This window comes from Bufo bufo, chromosome 4, assembly GCF_905171765.1.
Source record: "Bufo bufo chromosome 4, aBufBuf1.1, whole genome shotgun sequence".
In the NCBI taxonomy this organism is placed as follows: Eukaryota; Metazoa; Chordata; class Amphibia; order Anura; family Bufonidae; genus Bufo; species Bufo bufo.
This window is the reverse complement of record NC_053392.1, coordinates 368,954,554-368,978,152: the sequence shown is the minus strand read 5'-3', so window position 1 is coordinate 368,978,152 and position 23,599 is coordinate 368,954,554. Positions and strand designations below refer to the sequence as shown.

At 43.9% G+C, this 23,599-nt stretch overlaps 1 protein-coding gene across 2 annotated transcripts in view; it reads right to left on the bottom strand.

Annotated features, from left to right (window-relative positions):
• Positions 1-23,599, bottom strand: part of LAMA2 (laminin subunit alpha 2) — a 1,085,231-nt gene that overhangs the window by 361,269 nt on the left and 700,363 nt on the right. For both annotated transcript variants that reach the window (XM_040429125.1, XM_040429126.1), the window contains exons 23-25: positions 14,677-14,913; positions 8,919-9,062; positions 246-425 (exon numbers count right to left, since the gene is read on the bottom strand). In XM_040429125.1, coding sequence (XP_040285059.1) covers positions 246-425; positions 8,919-9,062; positions 14,677-14,913 — 561 coding nt within the window. The remainder of the gene's footprint in view (positions 1-245; positions 426-8,918; positions 9,063-14,676; positions 14,914-23,599) is intronic.

The following is a 23,599-nucleotide window of genomic DNA, read 5'->3' as shown; positions in this document are numbered from 1 at the left end:
TTGAATGAATTGTAACATCTGAGGCAGTACTTCAAGCACACATACAGTATTTAAGTTGTTCAAAAATTAATATGTGACCCAAGTTGGTGTAGTTGCAATAGGAATTTACAAAGCATTACCATTCACATTAAATAAAGGTGGATGAAAAATTTTGAGAACAAAAAGCTATTAACTAATCTGGTCTTTTATAGTCATGTTCTGGTAGTATACAGAAGTAGATAGTTATAAGCTTTTATATTATTTACCTTTCTACCTTCAAATTGTTCTGGTAGTTTCCAATAAAAGGGTTCAGAATGGAGGTCTTGTTTCACTTGATCAATAAGAGCAATGATCTCTGGATGCTGGAAAAATACCCCTTTGGTAGTCTGGTGCTGCAGGGTGAAGTCTGTCAATTCTAATACCATCTGATCGGGCTTTAAAGATTGCTTCAAAAATTAGAGAGAGAATATGATTTTAAAGAAAAGACTGATGAAAATGGTAGATACTAGATATCAAGTAGACATTTAGAAATAAAAAATGACCAACAAACTAGATTAAGAAAAAAATATATATATTTTCTTTTCTACCTATTGACTGGAATCAGAGAGCTTTGAAATGGTAAAAAAAAAAAATAATTATAATAATATAAAGCTGAGTGTATGTATGCTAAAGGAATCCGCACCGTCGCATTTACAATCACAAAATTTTGCACAGCTGACTCCTGTGACTCAGGGAACATCATAGACTATGTTTTGCGTGGACATTTTCACCCAGCGCTTTCCAATTATTTGACAAAAAATACGCTTAGTAACCTAACCGTCAAACTACAGGGACCATTTTCTCTTGGCTGTTGGCTGTTGGCTGTTGTGGCAGTTAGCATAGATATTCATCAGGTTGTATATAACAACCAATCACAGCTCAGCTTCTATTTTGCTACAGGTTATTAATATGAGCTCTGATTGGCTGCTATAGGCAACAAAGGACATCCTTAGTATAAGACAGCTTATGTGTGAGTTAATATGATTTCGATCACGACACTTAGCCAACGTTGTTGTAGAGGCTGATGTAACTCACATGACCTTACATGTAAACTAATTCTGTGGAATTTTATATACTGTCAATTAAATACAATAATGCCCCGTAAGAAAAGGAATTTGATTGGACGATTGTCAGGCCGCTGTGGAGGTCACTGTTAAAGGGGCGGGCACTGTGGAGGTCACTGTTAAGGGGGAGGGGGACTGTGGAGGCCACTATTAAAGAGGCAGCTGCTGTGGAGGTCACTGTTAAAGGGGTTTTCCCATCTCAGACAATGGGGGCAAATCGCTAGGATATGCTCCCATTGTCTGATAGTGCGGGTCCCACCGCTGGGACCCGCACCTACAATGAGAACGGAGCAGGGAAATGAATGGAGGGTGCATGCGCAACCGCCCTCCATTAATTTCTTTGGGGTTGCCGAAAATAGCCGAGCCAGTCTGCACCGTATAAATGAATGGGAGCATGGGCTGCGCATGCACGGTGCGCTCCCATTCACTTCTATGGGAGCAGCGCTTGGTGGTGGATGGACCCCGGGAAATCCAGGGTGCTCCAGCCACAGCGCTCCCCGCTTCATTCTCGTTGTAGGTGCGGGTCCCAGCGCTGGGACCTGCACCTATCAGATAATGGGGGCATATCCTCGTGATATGCCCCCATTGTCTGAGATGGGAATACCCCTTTAAGGCAGCAGGGTACCATGAGGTCACTTTTAAGGGAGCGGGGTAATGTGGCAGTCACTGTTAAAGGGGCAGGCTCTGGGAAGGTCTCTGTTAAGGGGCAGGGAATTGTTGAGGTCACAGTTAAGGGGACTGTCCCTTTTGGAGGCCACTGTTAGTGGGTGAGGTGCTATAGAGGTCACTGTTAAAGGGATGGGCCCCTGTGGAGGTCACTGTCAAGGGGTTGAGGTGCTGTGGCACTCACTGTTAAAGGGGCAGGCTGCTGTAAAGGTCAAAGTTAAGGGGGTGGGCTGCTGTGGAGGCCCTCATTTTATGGAGGTGGGGCACTGTGGGGATCAGTGTAAGGCCTCATGCACACGACCGTTGTTTTATTCCGTGTCCGTTGTTCTGTTTTTTGTGATTTTCTGCGGACCCATTGACTTTCAATAGGTCCGTTGAAAACTCAGCTAATGCACCGTTCTTCATCCGCGTCCGTGATCCGTGGTTCCAGTCCGTCAAAAAAATATAACCTGTCCTATTTTTTTCACGGAAAACGGTTCGCGGACCCATTCAAGTCAATGGGGCCATGAAAAAATGCGGAGGCACACAAGATTGTCATCTGCGCGCGCGCGTCCGCATCCGTTTTTTCCTATCATTTGCATGGCAAACTTGACTTAGACTTTTTTTTTACTTTCCTTCATGTCTGGTGATCCTCCAAAAATAAAGGAAAACACACGGAAACAAAAACAGAAACGGATCACGGAACAATGTAACCCCATTTTGCGGAACGGAACACAACAACGGTCGTGTGCATGAGGACTTAAGGGGACGAATTGCTGTAGAGGTCATGTTATGGGGGGATGTTGTCGATTTCTTTTGACGACACACACAAACATTCAATTAAATAGATTAAATATATCCGTGTGAAGCCGGGTCCTTCTGCTAATATATATATTTATATATTTATATATATATATCGGATTCTAACTTTGCACTGTATATATATATATATATATATATATATATATAAGAAAAAAGGCAGCACTCTATATGTACTTGGGACCTTGGTCACAGGCCCCTATAAGGGCTTGCACCCGCGTTTAAGGTGTGCTGCTTTTTTTATTTTCTTCTCTCTCTCTCTCTCTCTCTCTATATATATATATATATGGGTAAATAAGAATCCAAGGCAGCACACAAATATCTGTGAAAAACAAAGGGTATTTTATTCACCCATGTGCAGACAGCAACGTTTCAGCTCAGCCTCTCTCTATGGAGCCTTTGTCAAGCCATAATACTCAGTGCAAACTCAGGTGCTTATAAAGCATACACAATTAACAAAGCGTGATTACATGATTATATTCCAATTAATACATAAACATTAATAAAATCAGTGAATCTCAACTGTACATGATTATAATATGAGAAGTATAGCCACACACCACAAGATATCAAAATAGTGCCAAGTGTCACAAATATTGATCATCGATACATACAGTTATAGTGCGTACAAACCGTCAATTGATAATCTCTTGCAAGTGTACATGATTGTGTTAATTAAAAATTCATTTACTTCAGGATATCTCACATGACTCTGGAGACGACAGTGTCACAGTCGTTACCTTTGACTGTGACCTTCCGTTCTTGCTCATTCGGCGCTCCTCGCTGAAGTTCCGTTCCTGTGTGTCATTTGTGGTTCTTTATGGGTTAACTCCCCTGTGTGCCTATTAGGAGTTAATCCTCTGTCTGCTCCGTGGGTGTGGTCTCTCTGCTGCACCCATGGAACCTGTATTTAAGGCCTCATGCACACGACCGTATTTTTTTGCGGTCCGCAAAACGGGGTTCCGTTTTCCCGTGATCCGTGACCGTTTTTTCGTCCGTGGGTCTTCCTTGATTTTTGGAGTATCCACGGACATGAAAAAAAAGTCGTTTTGGTGTCCGCCTGGCCGTGCGGAGCCAAACGGATCCGTCCTGAATTACAATGCAAGTCAATGGGGACGGATCCGTTTGACGTTGACACAATATGGTGCCATTTCAAACGGATCCGTCCCCATTGACTTTCAATGTAAAGTCAGGAGTTAATATACCATAGGATGGGAGTTTTCTCCAATCCGATGGTATATTTTAACTTGAAGCGTCCCCATCACCATGGGAACGCCTCTATGTTAGAATATACTGTCGGATATGAGTTAGATCGTGAAACCTCATTTCCGACAGTATATTCTAACACAGAGGCGTTCCCATGGTGATGGGGACGCTTCTAGTTAGAATATACTACAAACTGTGTACATGACTGCCCCCTGCTGCCTAGCAGCATCCGATCTCTTACAGGGGGCCGTGATCAGCACAATTAACCCCTTAAGTGCCGCACCTGAAGGGGTTAATTGTACTATCATATCCCCCTGTAAGAGATCAGGGCTGCCAGGCAGCAGGGGGCAGACCCCCCCCCCCCCCCCCAGTTTGAATATCATTGGTGGCCAGTGCGGCCCCCCCCCCCTTCCCCCCTCTATTGTAATAAATCGTTGGTGGCACAGTGTGCGCCCCCCCGCCCCCCCTTCCTCCCTCTATTGTAATAAATTGTTGGTGGCACAGTGTGCGCCCCCCCCCCTTCCTCCCTCTATTATAATAATTAGTTGGTGGCACAGTGTGCGCCCCCCCCCTTCCTCCCTCTATTGTAATAAATCGTTGGTGGCCAGTGTGCGCCCCCCATCGGCACCCCCTCCCTCTATAGCATTAACAACATTGGTGGCCAGTGTGCGGCCTCCCATCCCCCCCCCCCCGATCATTGGTGGCAGCGGGTTACTAGCAATAGTACAATAGTTAAAGATTCATACTTACCTGGGAGCTGCGATGTTCGTGTCCGGCCGGGAGCTCCTCCTACTGGTAAGTGACAGTTCATTTAGCAATGCGCCGCACAGACCTGAGGCTGTCACTTACCAGTAGGTGGAGCTCCCGGCCGGACACGAACATCGCAGCAGCAGGTAAGTATGAATCTTCTACTATTGTACTATTGCTAAGTAACCATGGCAACCAGGACTGTAGTAGTGTCCCGGTTGCCATGGTTACCGATCGGAGCCCCAGCGATTAAACTGGGACTCTGATCGGAACTCCGCTGCCACCAATGATGGGGGGGGGGGGGAGATGGGAGGCCGCACACTGGCCACCAATGTTGTTAATGCTATAGAGGGAGGGGGGGGTCGATGGGGGGCGCACACTGTGCCACCAACGAATTATTACAATTATTACAATAGAGGGAGGGAGGGGGGGGGCGCACACTGTGCCACCAACGAATTATTACAATACAGGGGGGGGGGGAGGCCGCACTGGCCATCAATGATATTCAAACTGGGGAGGGGGGGGGGGATGTCTGCCCCCTGCTGCCTGGCAGCCCTGATCTCTTACAGGGGGATATGATAGTACAATTAACCCTTTCAGGTGCCGCACCTGAAGGGGTTAATTGTGCTGATCACGGCCCCCTGTAAGAGATCGGGTGCTGCCAGGCAGCAGGGGGCAGTCTTTTACACAGTTTGTAGTGTATTCTAACTAGAAGCGTCCCCATCACCATGGGAACGCTTCTGTGTTAGAATATACTGTCGGTTCTGAGTTTTCACGAAGTGAAAACTCAGCTTTGAAAAAGCTTTTATGCAGACGGATCTTCGGATCCGTCTGTATAAAAACTAACCTACGGCCACGGATCACGGACACGGATGCCAATCTTGTGTGCATCCGTGTTCTTTCACGGACCCATTGACTTGAATGGGTCCGTGAACCGTTGGCCGTGAAAAAAATAGGGCAGGTCATATTTTTTTCACGGCCAGGAAACACGGCTCACGGATGCGGCTGCCAAACGGTGCATTTTCCGATTTTTCCACGGACCCATTGAAAGTCAATGGGTCCGCGAAAAAAAACGGAAAACGGCACAACGGCCACGGGTGCACACAACGGTCGTGTGCATGAGGCCTAAGGCTGAGGTTTCCTCAGTTCTGTGTCAGCTCTCCTGGTGTGTGTTGTCTTGTCCTGCTCTGCTCCTGGTTTGTACTCTTTCTCCCATGCTGCTGACCCATGGGATCCGTGTCTGTCTGTCTGTCTGTGCTCTGTGGGTCTGTCTGTTATCTGTTCTGCCTGTTATGTTTTAGTTACTTTGTGTTTATTCTGATGTCTGTGTTCAGCAAGCCTTTGTAGCAGAGAGGCATGACAAGGCCATGCAGTTTACTACTGGTGGAGCAAGTCCTTCTCTACTCATTGCCACTCCTGCTCCCTTGCGTGAACTCCTGCTCGTATTATTAGTTCCCCTGTTTTGTATTCATATGTCTGTGTTCAGCAAGCCTTTGCAGCAGAGTGGCATGACAAGGCCATGCAGTTTACTACTGGTGGAGCAAGTCCTTCTCTGCTCATTGCCACTCTTGCTCCCTTGCGTGAACTCCTGCTTGTATTATTAGTTGCCCTGTTTTGTATTTGCCTGTATGTTATGTATGCCTATGTGCCGTCGGTACCTTCTGGTACCTGTTGTCCATTCGCTCCTGCTGTCACTGTCTAGGTCACGCTCCAGAGTGGACCCTGGCAACTTCCTGTGGCTAAGTCTAACCCTACCATCTAGGGCTCTAGTGAAAACCAGGAGTTGCTTAGTTACGCCCCTCTGGAGTATTACTAGACAGTGGCGCAGTGGGGGTTTTCTCCCACTGTGCTGACGGTACATAGAGCTCATGTTTTATCTGTGCTGCTTTCCATGTTTCTGTTTGTGCAATAAACTCTTATGTGTCTGTACCTCGTCACCCCTTTGATTTCTGTTTATTGCTTGACGATGCGGTGGTCTCTCCTGGGACCTCCAACTCGTGACAGGCAGGACTCACTCGGCGTCCGGAACTTGACACTGCGCAGGCGCGGGGAATGTTACATCCCGCGAGACTGTCTATGACATACAGCAACCAACGGCCCACAGTCAAGATGGCGGCTCGGCATCACACGCGGACCGAGCATGCTCACTCCCAAAGCTAGGCGGGCATGGTCAAACAGGCACGGCGATCATGTGACCAGCCACCTGACAATCATGCTTGGCAACGGACCTTTTATACTATTGATTTCCTAGTTACTCATCCATAACAAAGGGGGTCCAGCGGTATAAAACAGGCTAGTGGCAAAGCGCCACTGTCACCCTTAGCCACCTCATCCCCATAATTATATCCTTGAAATTGTCAATTTGCACACCTGTTCTCCATATATGTGAAGCCTCCGCCGGGGGAACCAGACCAAAGGCAGCACACCGTAGTGGGTCCAGTGGACACCGTGAAGTGAAAAATATATAGGACAGGATGATACATCTCAAAAGAAGGGAGCTCTACTGGATTTTCGAATTAAAAACTCTTAAACCAGTAGGGCTCAATGTTGACTTTAGGGTTGTTTGACGTCTCTATTTTGTTTTGTCTTTGTTTTGCTTTTGTTTATCCTTCCCCCATATCCTTGTCTATTTGTGTTGGTTGTCTCAGTCTCGTGATGTTACCCCTTTGTTGTGTTGTCCCTGGGGGTTCTGGTGAATTCTACTTGTCTTCCTTGTAAGGTTTTATACAAGTGCAATTTTTGTATTAAAAACCAACAATTAATATTTTGTATTTCTATAAATATTTTTTCTATAGATAAACATGAAAATATTTCTTACAATGGATTGTCTCCTTGGAAACTGGAAGACAGCAGGACCTGATTGGCAACTAATGATTATTGAGAGTAGTATTACTGTTTTGAATTAATTATCTTTTATGAATATATGCTTGCTGCCCGGCGATATGGGCGTGGTGGGACTTGGCATCACACGCGCTCTGCGACTGTGAGGTTCCCTGACAGAACATGGATGGACGGTGACTGCAGGCATGGCACATGTGTGTATGATGATTATCTAACACTGACAGTGTTCATGTATGTCTGTTTGTTCCTCCCGATGTGTGGACTGTGACAGAGTCACTTCACGGTGTCCACTGGACCCACTACGGTGTGCTGCCTCTGATCTGGTTCTCCCGGCGGAGGCTTCACATATATGGAGAACATGTGTGCAAGTTCATATTGTGCGGACCTGTAAATTGACAATTTCAAGGATATAATTATGGGGATCAGGTGGCTAAGGGTGACAGTGGCGCTTTGCCACTAGCCTGTTTTATACCGCTGGACCCCCTTTGTTATGGATGAGTAACTAGGAAATCAATAGTATAACAGGTCCGTTGCTATGCATGATTGTCAGGTGACTGGTCACATGATCGCCGTGCCTGTTTGACCATGCCCGCCTAGCTTTGGGAGTGAGCATGCTCGGTCCACGTGCGATGCCGAGCCGTCATCTTGACTGTGGGCCGTTGGTTGCTGTATGCCATAGACAGTCTCGCGGGATGTAGCATTCCCTGCGCAGTGTCAAGTTCCGGACGCCGAGTGAGTCCTGCGGTCTCCAGAGACATGTGAGATATCCTGAAGTAAATGAATTTTTAATTAACACAATCATGTACACTTGCAAGAGATTATCAATTGACGGTTTGTACGCACTATAACTGTATGTATCGATGATCAATATTTGTGACACTTGGCACTTTTTTGATATCTTGTGGTGTGTGGCTATACTTCTCATATTATAATCATGTACAGTTGAGATTCACAGAGTTTATTAATGTTTATGTATTAATTGGAATATAATCATGTAATCACGCTTTGTTAATTGTGTATGCTTTATAAGCACCTGAGTTTGCACTGAGTATTATGGCTTCACAAAGGCTCCATAGAGAGAGGCTGAGCTGAAACGTTGCTGTCTGCACATGGGTGAATAAAATACCCTTTGTTTTTCACGGATATTTGTGTGCTGCCTTGGACTCTTCTTTACCTATATCCTATTGGACCAAGTCCGTGATCCATTTCAAGGAATTGCTCCTCCTGGATTTGTGTGCTGCTCATTTTTCATTTCATATATATATATATATATATATATATATATATATATATATATATTTATTTGCAACCTTCCAACTATACATTTCACACTTTGTATTGTGAAATGTATAGAACCATATAAGCACCGTTTTCCACTGCACAATGATAGGTAGCTCATTTTAAAAGTCTCTTGTCATCCTCTAATAACTGGTGCTGAGTAGACAAATTGCAAAATATGAAGTTAAAAGAATACACTACATGTTTTGGCATGTATTAGCTGCTTCAGCATGTTTTACTAAAATATACCAGCATGAGCCCACATTACAGTATTATATGGCTCAATAGCTTCCTACTCACCCACATTCGGATCAGTCCATCTGCTTCTGCACACTGGGTAGTCAGGCCAAAGCAGTAACAGCTGCTACAACCAAGTGGATTCCCTATGTGAAGTCCAAAAGTGCTGGGTTTGCATCTGTCACAGTGGACTCCTTCCACGTTTGTCTGCAAGAAATACTTCACAATTTGAGTGGATTTAAACTGATGCTTCATTTAGCAAGCAACCTTAATGTTTTGGAATGAGAGTTTAGTATAGGCAAGCACATAAAGACATATTTTAATGCTGCTGTATTACTCATAAAATCTTAACAGCAAGTCAAAGAGACTCTGACTGAACTATAAAGGGTTGTTCCATCTAGAATGACACCAGCCCAGTGATCAGCTAACCACTGCAGGTCTGATCTTTCTCTAATTCTAGTTGGATGTTCATCAGTTTGTAGAATGATGCTATGTGTTTGCATCAAGTCTACCAGAGAGAAGCTGTTCCAAGGAAATGATGTCCATGTGCAGTATTACTTGACGTGGTTGAATCACGTCTACCAGAGAAGAACTGTTCCAAGGATGTGATGTCTATGTGCCTTTATTTATTGAATTACTTGACATGGTTGCATTAAGTGTACCAGAGAAGATATGTTGTAAATCTATGATGTACATATGCCTTCTTGATTATTTAGGGTTATTGTCTGGTTAGAAGACCAATCTATCAATAATGTCAAGCCAAATTTAGTGGAAAATTTTAAAATGTCTGTTTAGCCTTTTCTGTTCCTTATGGGTATAGTTAGCAACATATGCAAGGTGGCACCAGTATGAAGGTACTATCTGACCACAATATGGATATAGTCTGCCATGAGCACTATTATTTGGACTATTTGTGTCACAAACTATACCGGTATACTTAAACTTTTCTTCCTACAATTATTATGCATGAAGAAGCACCTGAACAAATGGCATGTAGTAAGGCGACAATGCTACCTCTGCAGGCACATGCACAGATTTTCCTATTGAGTTATGTTTGGCAGCAAAATCTATGAAGGACATTAGCACTTGGTCTATAAGGCAGGTCTGATCTCATAGAAGTGATGAACAATGTTAAGCCTTATGTATTGCAGGCTGATGTACCTAATACATACAAATATATCAGAATCACCAGGAATATAAAGTTTGCTCAGTTCTAGGACATTGTGTACTGTTTTCTTTATATATTATATTCCTTTCAGCAGTGATGTTAAATTAGTTTTACAAGGGTAACTTGTAATGACCCTTTTTCGATGTCTGAGAGTTAGTCTGTATCCTGTACATGCATATAGATGAGAAAATTGGACAGATCAAATTAGAGGAATATGTTTAATAAAATGAAATTCTCTAAAAGCATGTTATTAAGCAGTATGCTGATTATTTGACATACTAATGGGGGTCATCAGTATCCTAATTTTCTAGTGCGCAGGGCCTTAGTTTTCTGATATGAGGTTAATTTAACTGTAAATCAACTGTAAAGCAACTATTCTAAATGTAAGTCATTTACAGGTTTCAATTACTAGAGAATGGATACCAAAGTCTAAAGAATTTAGTCACAATGAATAAACAAACGAGCGAAGGAAGGAATGCTCAATTAGTAAAGTATTAGACTCACCATGAATATCAGCGTTAGACTTTATTACATATAATCTACTAAGAAGGAGACAAGGCTCTGTTCATATCTCATTCAGGGTATGCGTGAAAGGTGTACACTGAGTATATTCTACAACGTATATGCCTCTGAACTTATATTTGATGCAAATGAGCCTATAGGAGCAATTAGGATGTTGCCCTTACTCCTAGAGGCTCTGTTCTCCCTCCTCTGACCATGCCCTCATCATGTCGATTGACAGGACAAGGCAGTGTTCACTTCATCCTGTTTAGCCCTGTCAATCAACATGATGAGGGTCCAGTCAGAGGAGGGAGAAAAGAGCTTCTAAGAGTAGGGGCAACACCCCCATTGCTACTAGAGGCTCATTTGCATAAAATAAAAGTTTATTTTTCAAAATAACAAAGACACATAAAAAGAAGGGACAAAGACTGATAGCTTCAGCTGACATTAGCACATGTCTAAAGCCAGCCATATTCCTGATGACAGATGCCCTTTGTATAATGTAACATTATACAAAATATAAGCAATTTAAGATTTATTGTGCATTTAGAGACCATGCTAATATCTAGGAGAAGAATTCTGCTCAGTGCTGAAGGTTCAGTGGAATGTCATAAGCATGACTGTATGTGCTAGGATTTCTATTTAACATCATATTCAGAAGCTACCTTATCACAATGTCACAGATGGTGATGTGATGGAATCTCTCCAGCCTGCGTCACTCAGTACTTCAAACCTGCCAAAATCCACCGTTCTTTCTTTTATCCATGTAATATATAGGTTTCTCGTTATACTACATGCTTATCAACTCGTCTGGTGAGTCATGAATGCAATATGTATTAAAATAGATGATAACAATACATGAGTTCCTTCATGTTCTCGAGAAGTAGATGCATGAAAGACATCGGTTACTTGACATAAATTCTTGTGGTAATCCAGTGACAATTCTGGATATAAAAGAGAATCTTTCATATCAATGTTTACCTTCCATAAGATATAAAAGTCTCTTTATAAAATGTTGGATGCACAGTTTTATTATCAGTATGTGAAAATACTATAAAAACAGTCAACTGCAGATAAAACAGATCTTCAATCATAACAACGGAAAAGGTCAGTCCAGTAGAAAAGATATTCAATCATAATGGGCCCAGAACTGAATAAACTATTTTACCATAAGAATTTCCTAGGCAATATTTTATATGAACTATGGCAACATAATTTTCTATTGTTTTTATACAGTTAATGAATTCCCAATTGCTATAAGCCAATGGGAAATGAATGCAAAATAAAACAGTGTTTCCTATTCATATCAAAACTGAAAATGGTAATCTGCGGCAAATTGAAGCATGTACACAGTTAACATTCAGTGATCCTAATGGAAAATGCAAGTAGTGTTCATAAGGTAACATAATTCATCCGTCTGGCCTGTATCCAAATTATAGCTGTGTGGCGAAATCATTATAAAAAAGCATTAACTTGTACGTTGTTTCTGACAGACTTGTAAAATCTGCATGCAAATATCTTTCCTTTAGGTAATGTAATATACTTAATGGAGGAAATTCATCTCAGAATCCCTCTGTGCTGGTTAATGATAATTATTTCACATTGCAAAATCTCTCTCACATTTTTCTACCTTATACAACTTTTATGTAGTCTGTTCTTAAATCTATATGGCAGGCGCAAACTGGGGCATGTGAATATGTTGTTACAGCCATAACTGGTGATAGTTCTCTTTTTAGTATCAAAGCTAACATATGGTCATATAAGATTTATTATTGCTATAACCAGCCCAGAAATAGAGATAGGATGGAAAGATATATATATATATATAGATAGATAGATATGAGATAGATACATCTCCTCCCTCATTTTCTTCTACCACCCTACTCGTGCTCTCCGTTCTGTTATTGACCTAAGATTAAAATCCACCATAATTTGTACCTTTCCCGTCCTCAAGACTTTTCTCAAGCTGCACCTACTCTCTGGAATACTCTGCCCCAAAATATCAGGTCAATTCACAACTTCTCCACCTTCAAACGTGCCTTAAAAACACATCTTTTCAGGCAGGCTTATCAAGCTACAGTGGAAATAAAAAGTCTACACACCCCTGGTAAAATGTCAGGTTTTTGTGATTAAAGAAAATTAGATAAAGATAAATCATGTCAGAACTTTTAATGTGACCTATAAACTGTACCACTCAATTGAAAAACAAACTGAAATCTTTTAGGTGGAGGGAAGAAAACAAAAAAAACTTAAATAATCTGGTTGCATCTGGTTGCTTATAACTGGGGATGTAGCTGTGTTCAGAATTAAGCAATCACATTCAAAATCATGTTAAATAGGAGTCAGAATACACCTGCCATCATTTAAAGTGCCTCTGGTTAACCCCAAATAAAGTTCATCTGCTCTAGGTGGTCTTTCCTGAAATTTTCTTAGTCGCATCCCGCAGCAAAAGTCATGGTCCACAGAGAGCTTCCAAAGCATCTGAGGGATCTCATTGTTAAAAGGTATCAGTCAGGAGAAGGGTACAAAATAATTTCCAAGGCATTAGATATACCATGGAACACAGTGAAGACAGTCATCATCAAGTGGAGAAAATATGGCACAACAGTGAAATTACCAAGAACTGGACGTCCCTCCAAAATTGATGAGAAGAAAACTGGTCTGGGAGGCTACCAAGAGGCCTACAGCAAAATTAAAGGAGCTGCAGGAATATCTGGCAAGTACTGGTTGTGTGGTACATGTGACAACAATCTCCCGTATTCTTCATATGTCTGGGCTATGGGGTAGAGTGGCAAGACGAAAGCCTTTTCTTACGAAGAAAAACATCCAAGCCAGGCTACATTTTGCAAAAATACATCTGAAGTCTCCCAAAAACATGTGGGAAAAGGTGTTATGGTCTGATGAAACCAAGGTTGAACTTTTTGGCCATAATTCCAAAAGATATGTTTGGTGCAAAAACAACACTGCACATCACCAAAAGAACACCATACCCACAGTGAAGCATGGTAGTGGCAGCATCATGCTTTGGGGCTGTTTTTCTTCAGCTGGAACTGGGGCCTTAGTTAAGCTAGAGGGAATTATGAACAGTTCCAAATACCAGTCAATAGAAAGCTGAACATGAAGAGGAACTTCATCTTTCAGCATAACAACGACCCAAAGCATACATCCAAATCAACAAAGGAATGGCTTCACTAGAAGAAGATTAAAGTTTTGGAATGGCCCAGCCAGAGCCCAGACCTGAATCCGATTGAAAATCTGTGGGGAGATCTGAAGAGGGCTGTGCACAGGAGATGCCCTCACAATCTGACAGATTTGGAGTGTTTTTGCAAAGAAGAGTGGGGAAATCTTGCCAAGTCAAAATGTGCCATGCTGATAGACTCATACCCAAAAAGACTGAGTGCTGTAATAAAATCAAAAGGTGCTTCAACAAAGTATTAGTTTAAGGGTGTGCACACTTATGCAACCATATTAATTTATTTTTATATTTTTCTTCACTCTATCTAAAAGATTTCAGTTTGTTTTTCAATTGAGTGGTACAGTTTATAGGTCACATTAAAAGTAGAAAAAGTTCTGAAATAATTTATCTTTGTCTCATTTTTTACATCACAGAAACCTGACATTTTACCATGGGTGTGTAGACTTTTTATATCCACTGTATCTAAAATGACTATTCCCCGAGTAAACCTCTCCCCCACCAACTCCTTTGTCCTGAACTTCTAACAGTCCCACACCCAAAGCAGATTGGCCTTCATCACTGCTTTCTGTACAATAATGTCTTGAATACTACTTATCATAATCAACTGCCTTATGTGTCACCCCCAATTCCTCATAGATTGTAAGCTCTTGTGCACAGGGCCCTGACTCCTAGAGTTTCAGTTGTATATTAGCCAGTTACGTTGTGATTTATTTTGTTTTGTACATGAACTGTCTAAATTTGTAAATCGCTGCAGAATATGGTGGCGCTATATAAATAAATATTATTATTATTAGATAGATAGATAGATTAATAGATAGAAAGATAGGATGCAGGTCCTATAAATATATACATATGAGATATAGATAGATAGATAGATAGATAGATAGATAGATAGATAGATAGATATGGAATAAATAAATCAAAGATAGATATTACTTTTATTGCACATGACTTACCTTACAGCTGCACTGTCCTGTCTCTTCAGCACAAGAACATTTTTCGGTTTCATGATCACAGCTCTCAGGTTTACTTCCAGCTAAAGTGCAATCACAGCTAATACAATGGGGATAATTGCGGTATCCTACTCTACAACTAGTGCACTTGTCTCCTGAGAAATTTGGACGGCAGAAACAGCAACCTGTATCTGCATTACATTGTGTGCTCAGAGATCCTGGACCACCACAGTCACAAGCCTGAAGGAATAGAACACATAAAAATATTGTACTTAATATACTATAAGGGTTGGCATTTAGAAGAAATATCAGTAAATTTATAATGTATCTTTCAATAATACATTTAAGAACCTTGTGAAAGATTCTTACTGACGAAATCTACAGTTACAATAATAATAATGCATAGTACTAATACTTGATAGAAAAACCATAAGATAGAGTACATAAACAGGGTCAACCTTTGCTAAATCTACCATTTTGCTTCTTGGCCATATAGTTTTTACCGTAAAGAGGTTTCCAGAATTTTGATATTCATGGTCTATCCTCAGAATAGTTTCAGTATCAGATCAGCGGGGGTCCGACACCCCACACCCCTGCAGATAAGCTGCCGTAAGTTGGCGCAGGAACTACACAGCTTTGTGAATTGTGTAGTTGATGCTGCTGGTAATTGCAGTGCTGCTTTTATGAGGGGATGCAAGGTTTTGGATGACTTCTCCTGAGGATTGACGATCAATATCAAAATCCTGTACAAAAGCCTTTAATCTCTGATCAATTTCACAATCATCATCTCATAGATGTCAGTCTAATATTAAGAATGATTTATAAGACAGCAGAATCTGCAGGGTGTAGTTCATAGTACTCATTTAGTAAATCGATTAGCCCTGGTGCTGGGTTTCTGGGTTTGAATCCACCCAAGGACAACATCTGCATGGAGTTAGTATGTATCCTCCATGTTTGTGTGGGTTTTTCTGGGTATTCAAACTTCCTTCCACATTCCAAAAACATATAGACAAGTTCATTTGAAAACCCTGATAAAGACAAGACTGATGTGAGTGAATCATTATTTGTACAGCACTGTGGAATATGTAAGTGCCATATGAATTACCAGCAAATTACCAGCAATATTCCCATGACAAAAGTAGCCAGAGTGCTACTAATATATAATATACCAGTTGGCTTTCTTATGTTATTGCTAGTACAGATATTTAACCCCTTAGTGAACACCCATATGCCTTTTTACGGCAGTCACTAAGAGGCTAAAGGCTATAGACACCTTTGGGGCGTTTTTTATTGTTGCATTTTACTCATTTTAGGTAAAAAAAAAAACATTTTTTCAGTTGATCTTTATTAAACCATTTCAGCCTTTTTTGAGAAAAAGTTGTTAAAAATCAGTTTGACTTCTCAGTCTTGTCAACTGATGGCACATTTGAAGCCTTATGTCTGATATCCTGACCCTGACCTAATGTGGTACAATAGGTTTTTATTAAGATTTTTTAGACAAAGAAAAATAAAGAGAGCAAACAAACAAATTATAACAAAAAATAAAGTGTCCTTGATTGACAATTAGTACACCGTAGCGTGATAAATCACGTAATGTAATATGTTGAAAAGACAGTATAATAAAGTGCACGGGTTACAAGATATAATGAGAAAGAGCAGTGGCAAAGTGGCTAGATAGCCAGGGTAGCCAGTTGTTGTGAGTATCTATCCTGGATCGTAAAGTGAGAGCAAAGACTAACTCACAGTGCATGTGATAATTAACCGATTGCACAACCTCAGCAGCTGAGGGGTTCTGTGCTAGCCTCCATTGACGGACAATGACGTTGCGAGCTGCACTTAGGATATGAGCAACAACCCAACGTGACTTAGTAGGGATGTCTGCTAATCCTATGCCTAGGATAGACAGTTAAGCTTAACAGCTTACCAGGTAAGAGTTAAGCTCTCTGCTGTAAACGCCCTAATAATATTAGTGATTTCGATCCAAAAAGTACCTACGGCTATGCATTGGAGTCCCTACCTCTCCACACCCCCACCAACATAAGGAGGAGTAGTTGGGAACCAAGTGAGCCAATCTGTTAGTGGTCAGGTACCAACGTAGTTGGATTTTCCTTGCCTGCTCTATATGCTTAACACACTTGGAGCACTTAAAGGACCAGTAAAGGGCATTTTGCCATTGGGAAGGATTTCCCCTGCTCCTGCTCCCATTTCAACATGAATTTCTGCTTGCTCTCCACTTCAGGTAGTAATAGGCAAGAGTAAACAGTAGATACCTTGAGTCGCAGTACTGAGCAATTTTCAAAGAAAGCGTTCAATGGTGCAGATAGTGCAGTAGATGACGGACCTGAAGATATTGATAAAATAGTTTGTGTGGGAGTAGGTAAATATTATGCATTGTTGCAAAGTCTACAAGAGAGGAGTTGTCATATAGACAATTGTGTGAATGCCTTTTGACAACCAACTCGAGAGATATACTGTATAGTAGGAATGTGATATTCCAGAGCAGTTATAGGGAAATTGAGAATCAATATATGTAAGTGTGTCATAGAGTCTACAAAGCGGGACCAAATAAACATTGTGGCCTGCATGGTTAGTAATGGCAGCGTATGTTGGAAACGCTTTATGGCATATGCGATATGCTTCTAAAGATTGTTTCCTAGTGTATGAATCCTCAATCTGGACTCCATTGAGTGCTCTGCCAGGTTAGCTAAGTAATATTTATAAATATCAGGGACTCACAATCCTCCAGATCTAATTGGGGGGTTCAAAGCTGGTTTTGATATCCTAGGTCGGGTGTTACCCAATAAAAAAGCTCATCAGTGTCATGGGGTTCCGAAGGTGCACTCGGTCCCCCATTGCCCGCAGACCTGTTGCTTAGCTTTGGGAATGAGGATTTGTGCTTGACCTCATTCCCAGGGCGGCTTTGCTGGCTGGGTGGTTCCCTGCTCCTAGTCTGCCTTGAGCGCCGAGCTGATCACTCGGTGCTCGACTGGTTAGCTTGTCGGTCATGTGACGCTGGCCACGTCACATGACCCTCACTCCCCACTATAAATACAGGCAGCCTGCTGGCCACAGGTTGCCTGTTAATTTCTAGGTTCCTGGCTATTTGTTGGACTACTGAATACTTACCTGATCCTGTTCCCTGACGATCCTCTGCCTGCTCCTCCTGTACTGCGCATCCATCCTGGTATTGTGACCTCGGCTCCCACCTGACTACTCTCTTAGGGCTCCTCTTGTACTTCGCTACTCTCCTGGTATTTGACCCCAGCTTCTCCTGACCATTCTTTGCTTAATCCGTTGTACTGCGTAGCTCTCTTGGTTCTGACCCGGTCCGTTCATGTTCCGTATTTTGTCTTGTCTGTCTTCCCTGCACATATCCTAAGTTAGGGACTGCCGTCCAGTTGTCCCCTGTCATCAGGACTCGTGAGGCAAGTAGGCAGGGCCAGGGGTGAGGGTGGAGCGCAGTGGTCACTACCCTTCCCCCTGTGTGTGTGTGGACGTGACCGTTACAATCAGGTCAGACTGAAGCTATGTAATCAGTAGCTTAGATGCGAACGACCCAGGATAGATGGACTTGAGACATTTTTGCATAGTCATGTTTTAGATCTGCTCTTAAATTGCAAAAAATTATGAACATTGTCTCAGATACAGAATTAGAAAGCTCCACCTATCACAAATAATTGGGAGAGGAGAGACACCAGAAATACAACAGAAGGGAGAGGACAAAGAACTAGGTCTCTAGGCTAGAGAGAAGGAAAAGGTCACCCCTAGATCTGGCCCTGACTCCTGTCTGTCACGGCCATGGCTATGACCGTGACTCCTGAACCGCATGCGGTTGTCAGCGGTTTTCATTGGTGTTCAATCACAGGTGAGGGCTGTGGTATTGGCCTCACCTGTGGTTGCCGCTGGCAACAGTATGTATGTGGCAGCGTAGCAGGCTGAGCTGTGCCATGCAGCTCGCTACGCTGCGCATGCGGTTTTGTGTGTGATGTGTGGATGTGTGCACTGTGTTTTATGTCATTGTGTGCACTTTCCCCTTTAAGTGGTGTTTTCCCTTCCCTGGTGTTGGAAGGGTTAATCCCCTTCCTAGTGTGTGTGATCACTGGGTGTGTCCGACTGTGGGTTGTGGCTTCTTGGCCTATAAAGCCTCATTGCTTTTGTAGGCCTGGAGGTTGCTTCAGCCATGCTTAGCTGAGAGCAGCCTCATGTATTTGTTACCTGCCAGTAAGAGCCACCCCTGTGGTCATAAACCTTAATGTCATAACCATAATGTCGCTTTAAGTTATTTCTAGTTATGTGTGATGTCCGTGTGATGTTTTATATGTGATTTTGTGCAGCTATGGATCTGGGTCCCTGTGTGGGGATGCGTTTGTGATCTGCACCCTGCTAACACAGGGATCCAGTCAGCAAGGCTGTGGCAGGTAGGTGGAACTCTTTGTTCACCTGCCATATCCATAGAGCTGTTTATGTCTCCCCTTTTCCTGCAGCTTGGCCGTTGAGACTCCTGCTCCTCCGTGTCTAGGAGGAGTGGGCTTGTCTTACTTAGCTCCTAGGTGAGGGTCATCTTGAGGGCTAGCAGGGACTTTTAGGTTCCGGAGCATGGGCCCTCCTACCATCAAGGTTGGCCCATGCAGCTAGGAGCTAGGGTCAGGTTAGGGATGCCTTAGGAGGTGACCTGCTCCCTAATCCTGTCTTCATGGCCAAGCAGCCGAAACATCACCGGGCTCCACACGGCTGAGGATTTCCCCCATCCTCAGCCGTGACAGTATGACCACAGTCGCTTCTTATGTGGCGTTCCCTCGAAAGAGGGTAAAGCATGCACTGCTGTCTACGGATGGGGTGCATGCGCGTTCTCCGGAGGGAGAGCGTTATGGGGCTTTCACCATTTACGGCGCGGTGAGTGGCATTCCCAGCTTACCGTTGTCCGTGTTGGTGTCCCCTTTTTGTTTGTCTTTCCCCTCCCCCCCCTCCCATTGTTTCTTATGCCTCACCAACTTTCCCCTTTTGTTGTTGGGAGGGGCTTTGAGGGGTGGGAGTATGCATCCCTCGAAAGAGGGTGAAGCATGTACCGCCCTCTGCGGAAGGGTTACATGCGCGCTCTTCGGAGGGAGAGCGTTCTGGGGGTTTCGCCTCTGACGGCGCGGTGAGTGGCGTTTCCCCGCCTTCCCTTCACCGTTGCCTCGTTTGGCGTCCCCCTGATTTTATAGCACTAGGGTGTTTGTTTGGTGTGCGAGTTGCACACCTTCGAAAGAGGGTGCAGCATGCAGTGCCATATCCATGTGGCCTGCATGCGCGTTCTCCGGAGGGAGAGCGTTCCTGGGGGTTCTCCGTTTACGGCACGGTTGGTGGCGTATTCCCCGCCACCTTTCCTTCCGTGTCCGTGTTGGGGATCCCTCGTCCCTCTCCATGTTCCCATCTCTGGTCGTTTGCTGGCAGCACTCCGTAGGTGGTCCGGCTGCTTGCTGGTTAGGAGTGTCTGCTGGCAGCGACTGGAGTGGGGACGTGAGTGGAGAGTCCCCTCGTCCATCTCTCAGTGGTTCTTTTCTCTTTGTTGCTGGTGCGGGCTGCAGTCCTCGTCGGACTGGCTAGTGTGAGCCGGGAGAGGATGCAGCTGACAGCGACCCCCCCTTAGAACCGGCACTGAGAGTGGACGTCCCCTTCTCCTATCCCCTTGTCTGAGTCCCTCACGTGTCTTTTTTTGGTGGGGGGGCTTTGAGGGGTGGGAGTGTCACGGCCATGGCTATGACCGTGACTCCTGAACCGCATGCGGTTGTCAGCGGTTTTCATTGGTGTTCAATCACAGGTGAGGGCTGTGGTATTGGCCTCACCTGTGGTTGCCGCTGGCAACAGTATGTATGTGGCAGCGTAGCAGGCTGAGCTGTGCCATGCAGCTCGCTACGCTGCGCATGCGGTTTTGTGTGTGATGTGTGGATGTGTGCACTGTGTTTTATGTCATTGTGTGCACTTTCCCCTTTAAGTGGTGTTTTCCCTTCCCTGGTGTTGGAAGGGTTAATCCCCTTCCTAGTGTGTGTGATCACTGGGTGTGTCCGACTGTGGGGTGTGGCTTCTTGGCCTATAAAGCCTCATTGCTTTTGTAGGCCTGGAGGTTGCTTCAGCCATGCTTAGCTGAGAGCAGCCTCATGTATTTGTTACCTGCCAGTAAGAGCCACCCCTGTGGTCATAAACCTTAATGTCATAACCATAATGTCGCTTTAAGTTATTTCTAGTTATGTGTGATGTCCGTGTGATGTTTTATATGTGATTTTGTGCAGCTATGGATCTGGGTCCCTGTGTGGGGATGCGTTTGTGATCTGCACCCTGCTAACACAGGGATCCAGTCAGCAAGGCTGTGGCAGGTAGGTGGAACTCTTTGTTCACCTGCCATATCCATAGAGCTGTTTATGTCTCCCCTTTTCCTGCAGCTTGGCCGTTGAGACTCCTGCTCCTCCGTGTCTAGGAGGAGTGGGCTTGTCTTACTTAGCTCCTAGGTGAGGGTCATCTTGAGGGCTAGCAGGGACTTTTAGGTTCCGGAGCATGGGCCCTCCTACCATCAAGGTTGGCCCATGCAGCTAGGAGCTAGGGTCAGGTTAGGGATGCCTTAGGAGGTGACCTGCTCCCTAATCCTGTCTTCATGGCCAAGCAGCCGAAACATCACCGGGCTCCACACGGCTGAGGATTTCCCCCATCCTCAGCCGTGACACTGTCAGTATGTATAGACCCTGAAGGTGGGAAAATACATACACCGTAACCTAAACCCTAGGAGCCCTGACATGCCCTAAAGCTAGTGAAAGGGAATGAGACTACTGGTTCCTTCCCTGGTGAACGAACCAGTGTCTCCGTGAGGCCTAGTAACAATAAACAAAAGGGAAGAACCAAATACAAGAGCAGTATAACTTATCTTATAGAAAATGGATGAGCAGGAACACAAGCAAGTTCCACACACCAACTCCTCCAAATCCAAGCAGAGAATATCAACTGCATGGTATGAAGTATGAAACCAAACTAAATAGGGAAGCAGTAATGACTGCCAGCTGCACCTGACAAGAGGTGTGGTCATTACCAAACAACAACTCTGAGAATCAAGAGACTATCAGTTAACCTCATGTGCAGTCAGTCTCTCTGATCTTCTAACCTCTGTCACAGAAGGTACTGTGACACCACCCCTAAGTAAGTAATGGAGGACTCGGCCCACTAGAATCGATGTCTATTTCGTATCTGACCTCTGGTATCCTCCAACACATGGAAAGCTAGAACTTTGGTTTTTTAACATTTATTTTATAGTAGGAGCGATGTGATTATGTGGAGATGAGATGAGTCACAGCTTCTAGTGATTCTACAGGATTTGACAAGGATGACATAGTCGGCATATAAGCCTATGACATGTGGGTGATCCCCTACAGAGATGCCTGTGACCAAGGGGCTCTGTTTGATGAGCTCTGCCTGGGCTCTATAACCAGGGAAAAGATCAGGGGTGACAGCGGACACCCTTGCCTAGTGCCATTGGTTATTTGAAAGGTGTCGGAGAGATAACCAGAGGCCAGTACATTGGCTGATGGCGTAGTGTATAGGCCCATTATGGCCGATAGAATGGGTCCTTGAAACCTGAACTTCTGTAGGACTTGATCCTTGAACCCCCAGTGTACCCAATCAAACGCTTTTTTGGCGTCAAAAGAGACAAACAGTGTGGGGACCGCCAGCGGAATAAGGTCGACCATGAGCCTAGTACCATCTCTACACTGCCTCCCAGGAACAAACCCCGCTTGGTCAATATCCACTAAGAAGGGCAAGAAAGTAATAATACGGGTGGCCAAAAAGCTTGATGTCTACATTCAATAAGATATAAGTCAGAAATTTGCAGCTTCCTGTGGGGGTTTACCTGGCTTGGGGAGTGTGACAAAAGTAGCTATTAACATATCTGGGGGAATGTCTCCCGTGAGGAGAAAACCATTATACAGCAGTTTTATAATAATTAGAAAAAAAGCTGGTGCTCTGCCTAATAGGGTGGCTTTGAGTGCTAAAAGAATCTCATCCTCAAAAGATAGATCTGTTCAGAGACACGAGCTGGTCAGCAGTGAAGGAGGGCCAGGATATCGATGCCAAGAAGGATTAAATACCTGTCTGAGTAGGCTGAGGGGTGGAGTCATCGCTATTTGTATTATATAGATGAGCATAGTATGAGGTATCATAGTGAAGTTTCTCTATCCTAGCCTCCGCCACTCTGCGTTTAAGTCGGCGATCGAGCATCGTCCCTGCCCTGTCGCCGATGTGATAAAGGTTAGATTTCATACGCCTTAATGCCCATTCATGTTGGTACAGGAGAGGAGATCTCAGGTGCATCCTGAGGGACTAAACTGCCGTCAACAGAGGGGGAAAGGCTGAGTCTTATAGAGTCAATTTGCCTCCTCAAGTTTTAATAATGCCTCAGAGAGCTGACGTTCTCTATGTTTTTTTAAGACGAGCAGCTGATTGTAACAGTAGGCCCCTCAAATATGCAGGGGGCATGGCAGACCAATGTTAATCTCTAGGCTAATAGGCGCATGGTCAGACCAAGTAGCGCACCCAATGTCCAACCTGACTACATTGTGTATTAAATTTCTCAAGACTAGAAAGTAGTCAATACAGGACTGTGATGAATGGGCTGGTGAGATATAAGTAAAGTCACGTTCATCGGCATGTTGGTATCGCCAGATGTCGTGAAATGATATATCTTTAAGAGTATTTTGTAGATCCGCGCGGTGGTTACCTGATACAGTGTGACAGTCTAAGTCTGGGATGAACTCCCTTCTTTTGGCCAGTGTGGCCACAGATAGGTTGGGAAAAACGGAGATACTTTGAAATAAATCATTAGGAGTGGGGTTCTGCCACAGGGCCTTCAGGAACAGCTCTTTAACTTAGTAGAAGTGGATTTGCGCCATAATGTCCCACGGCA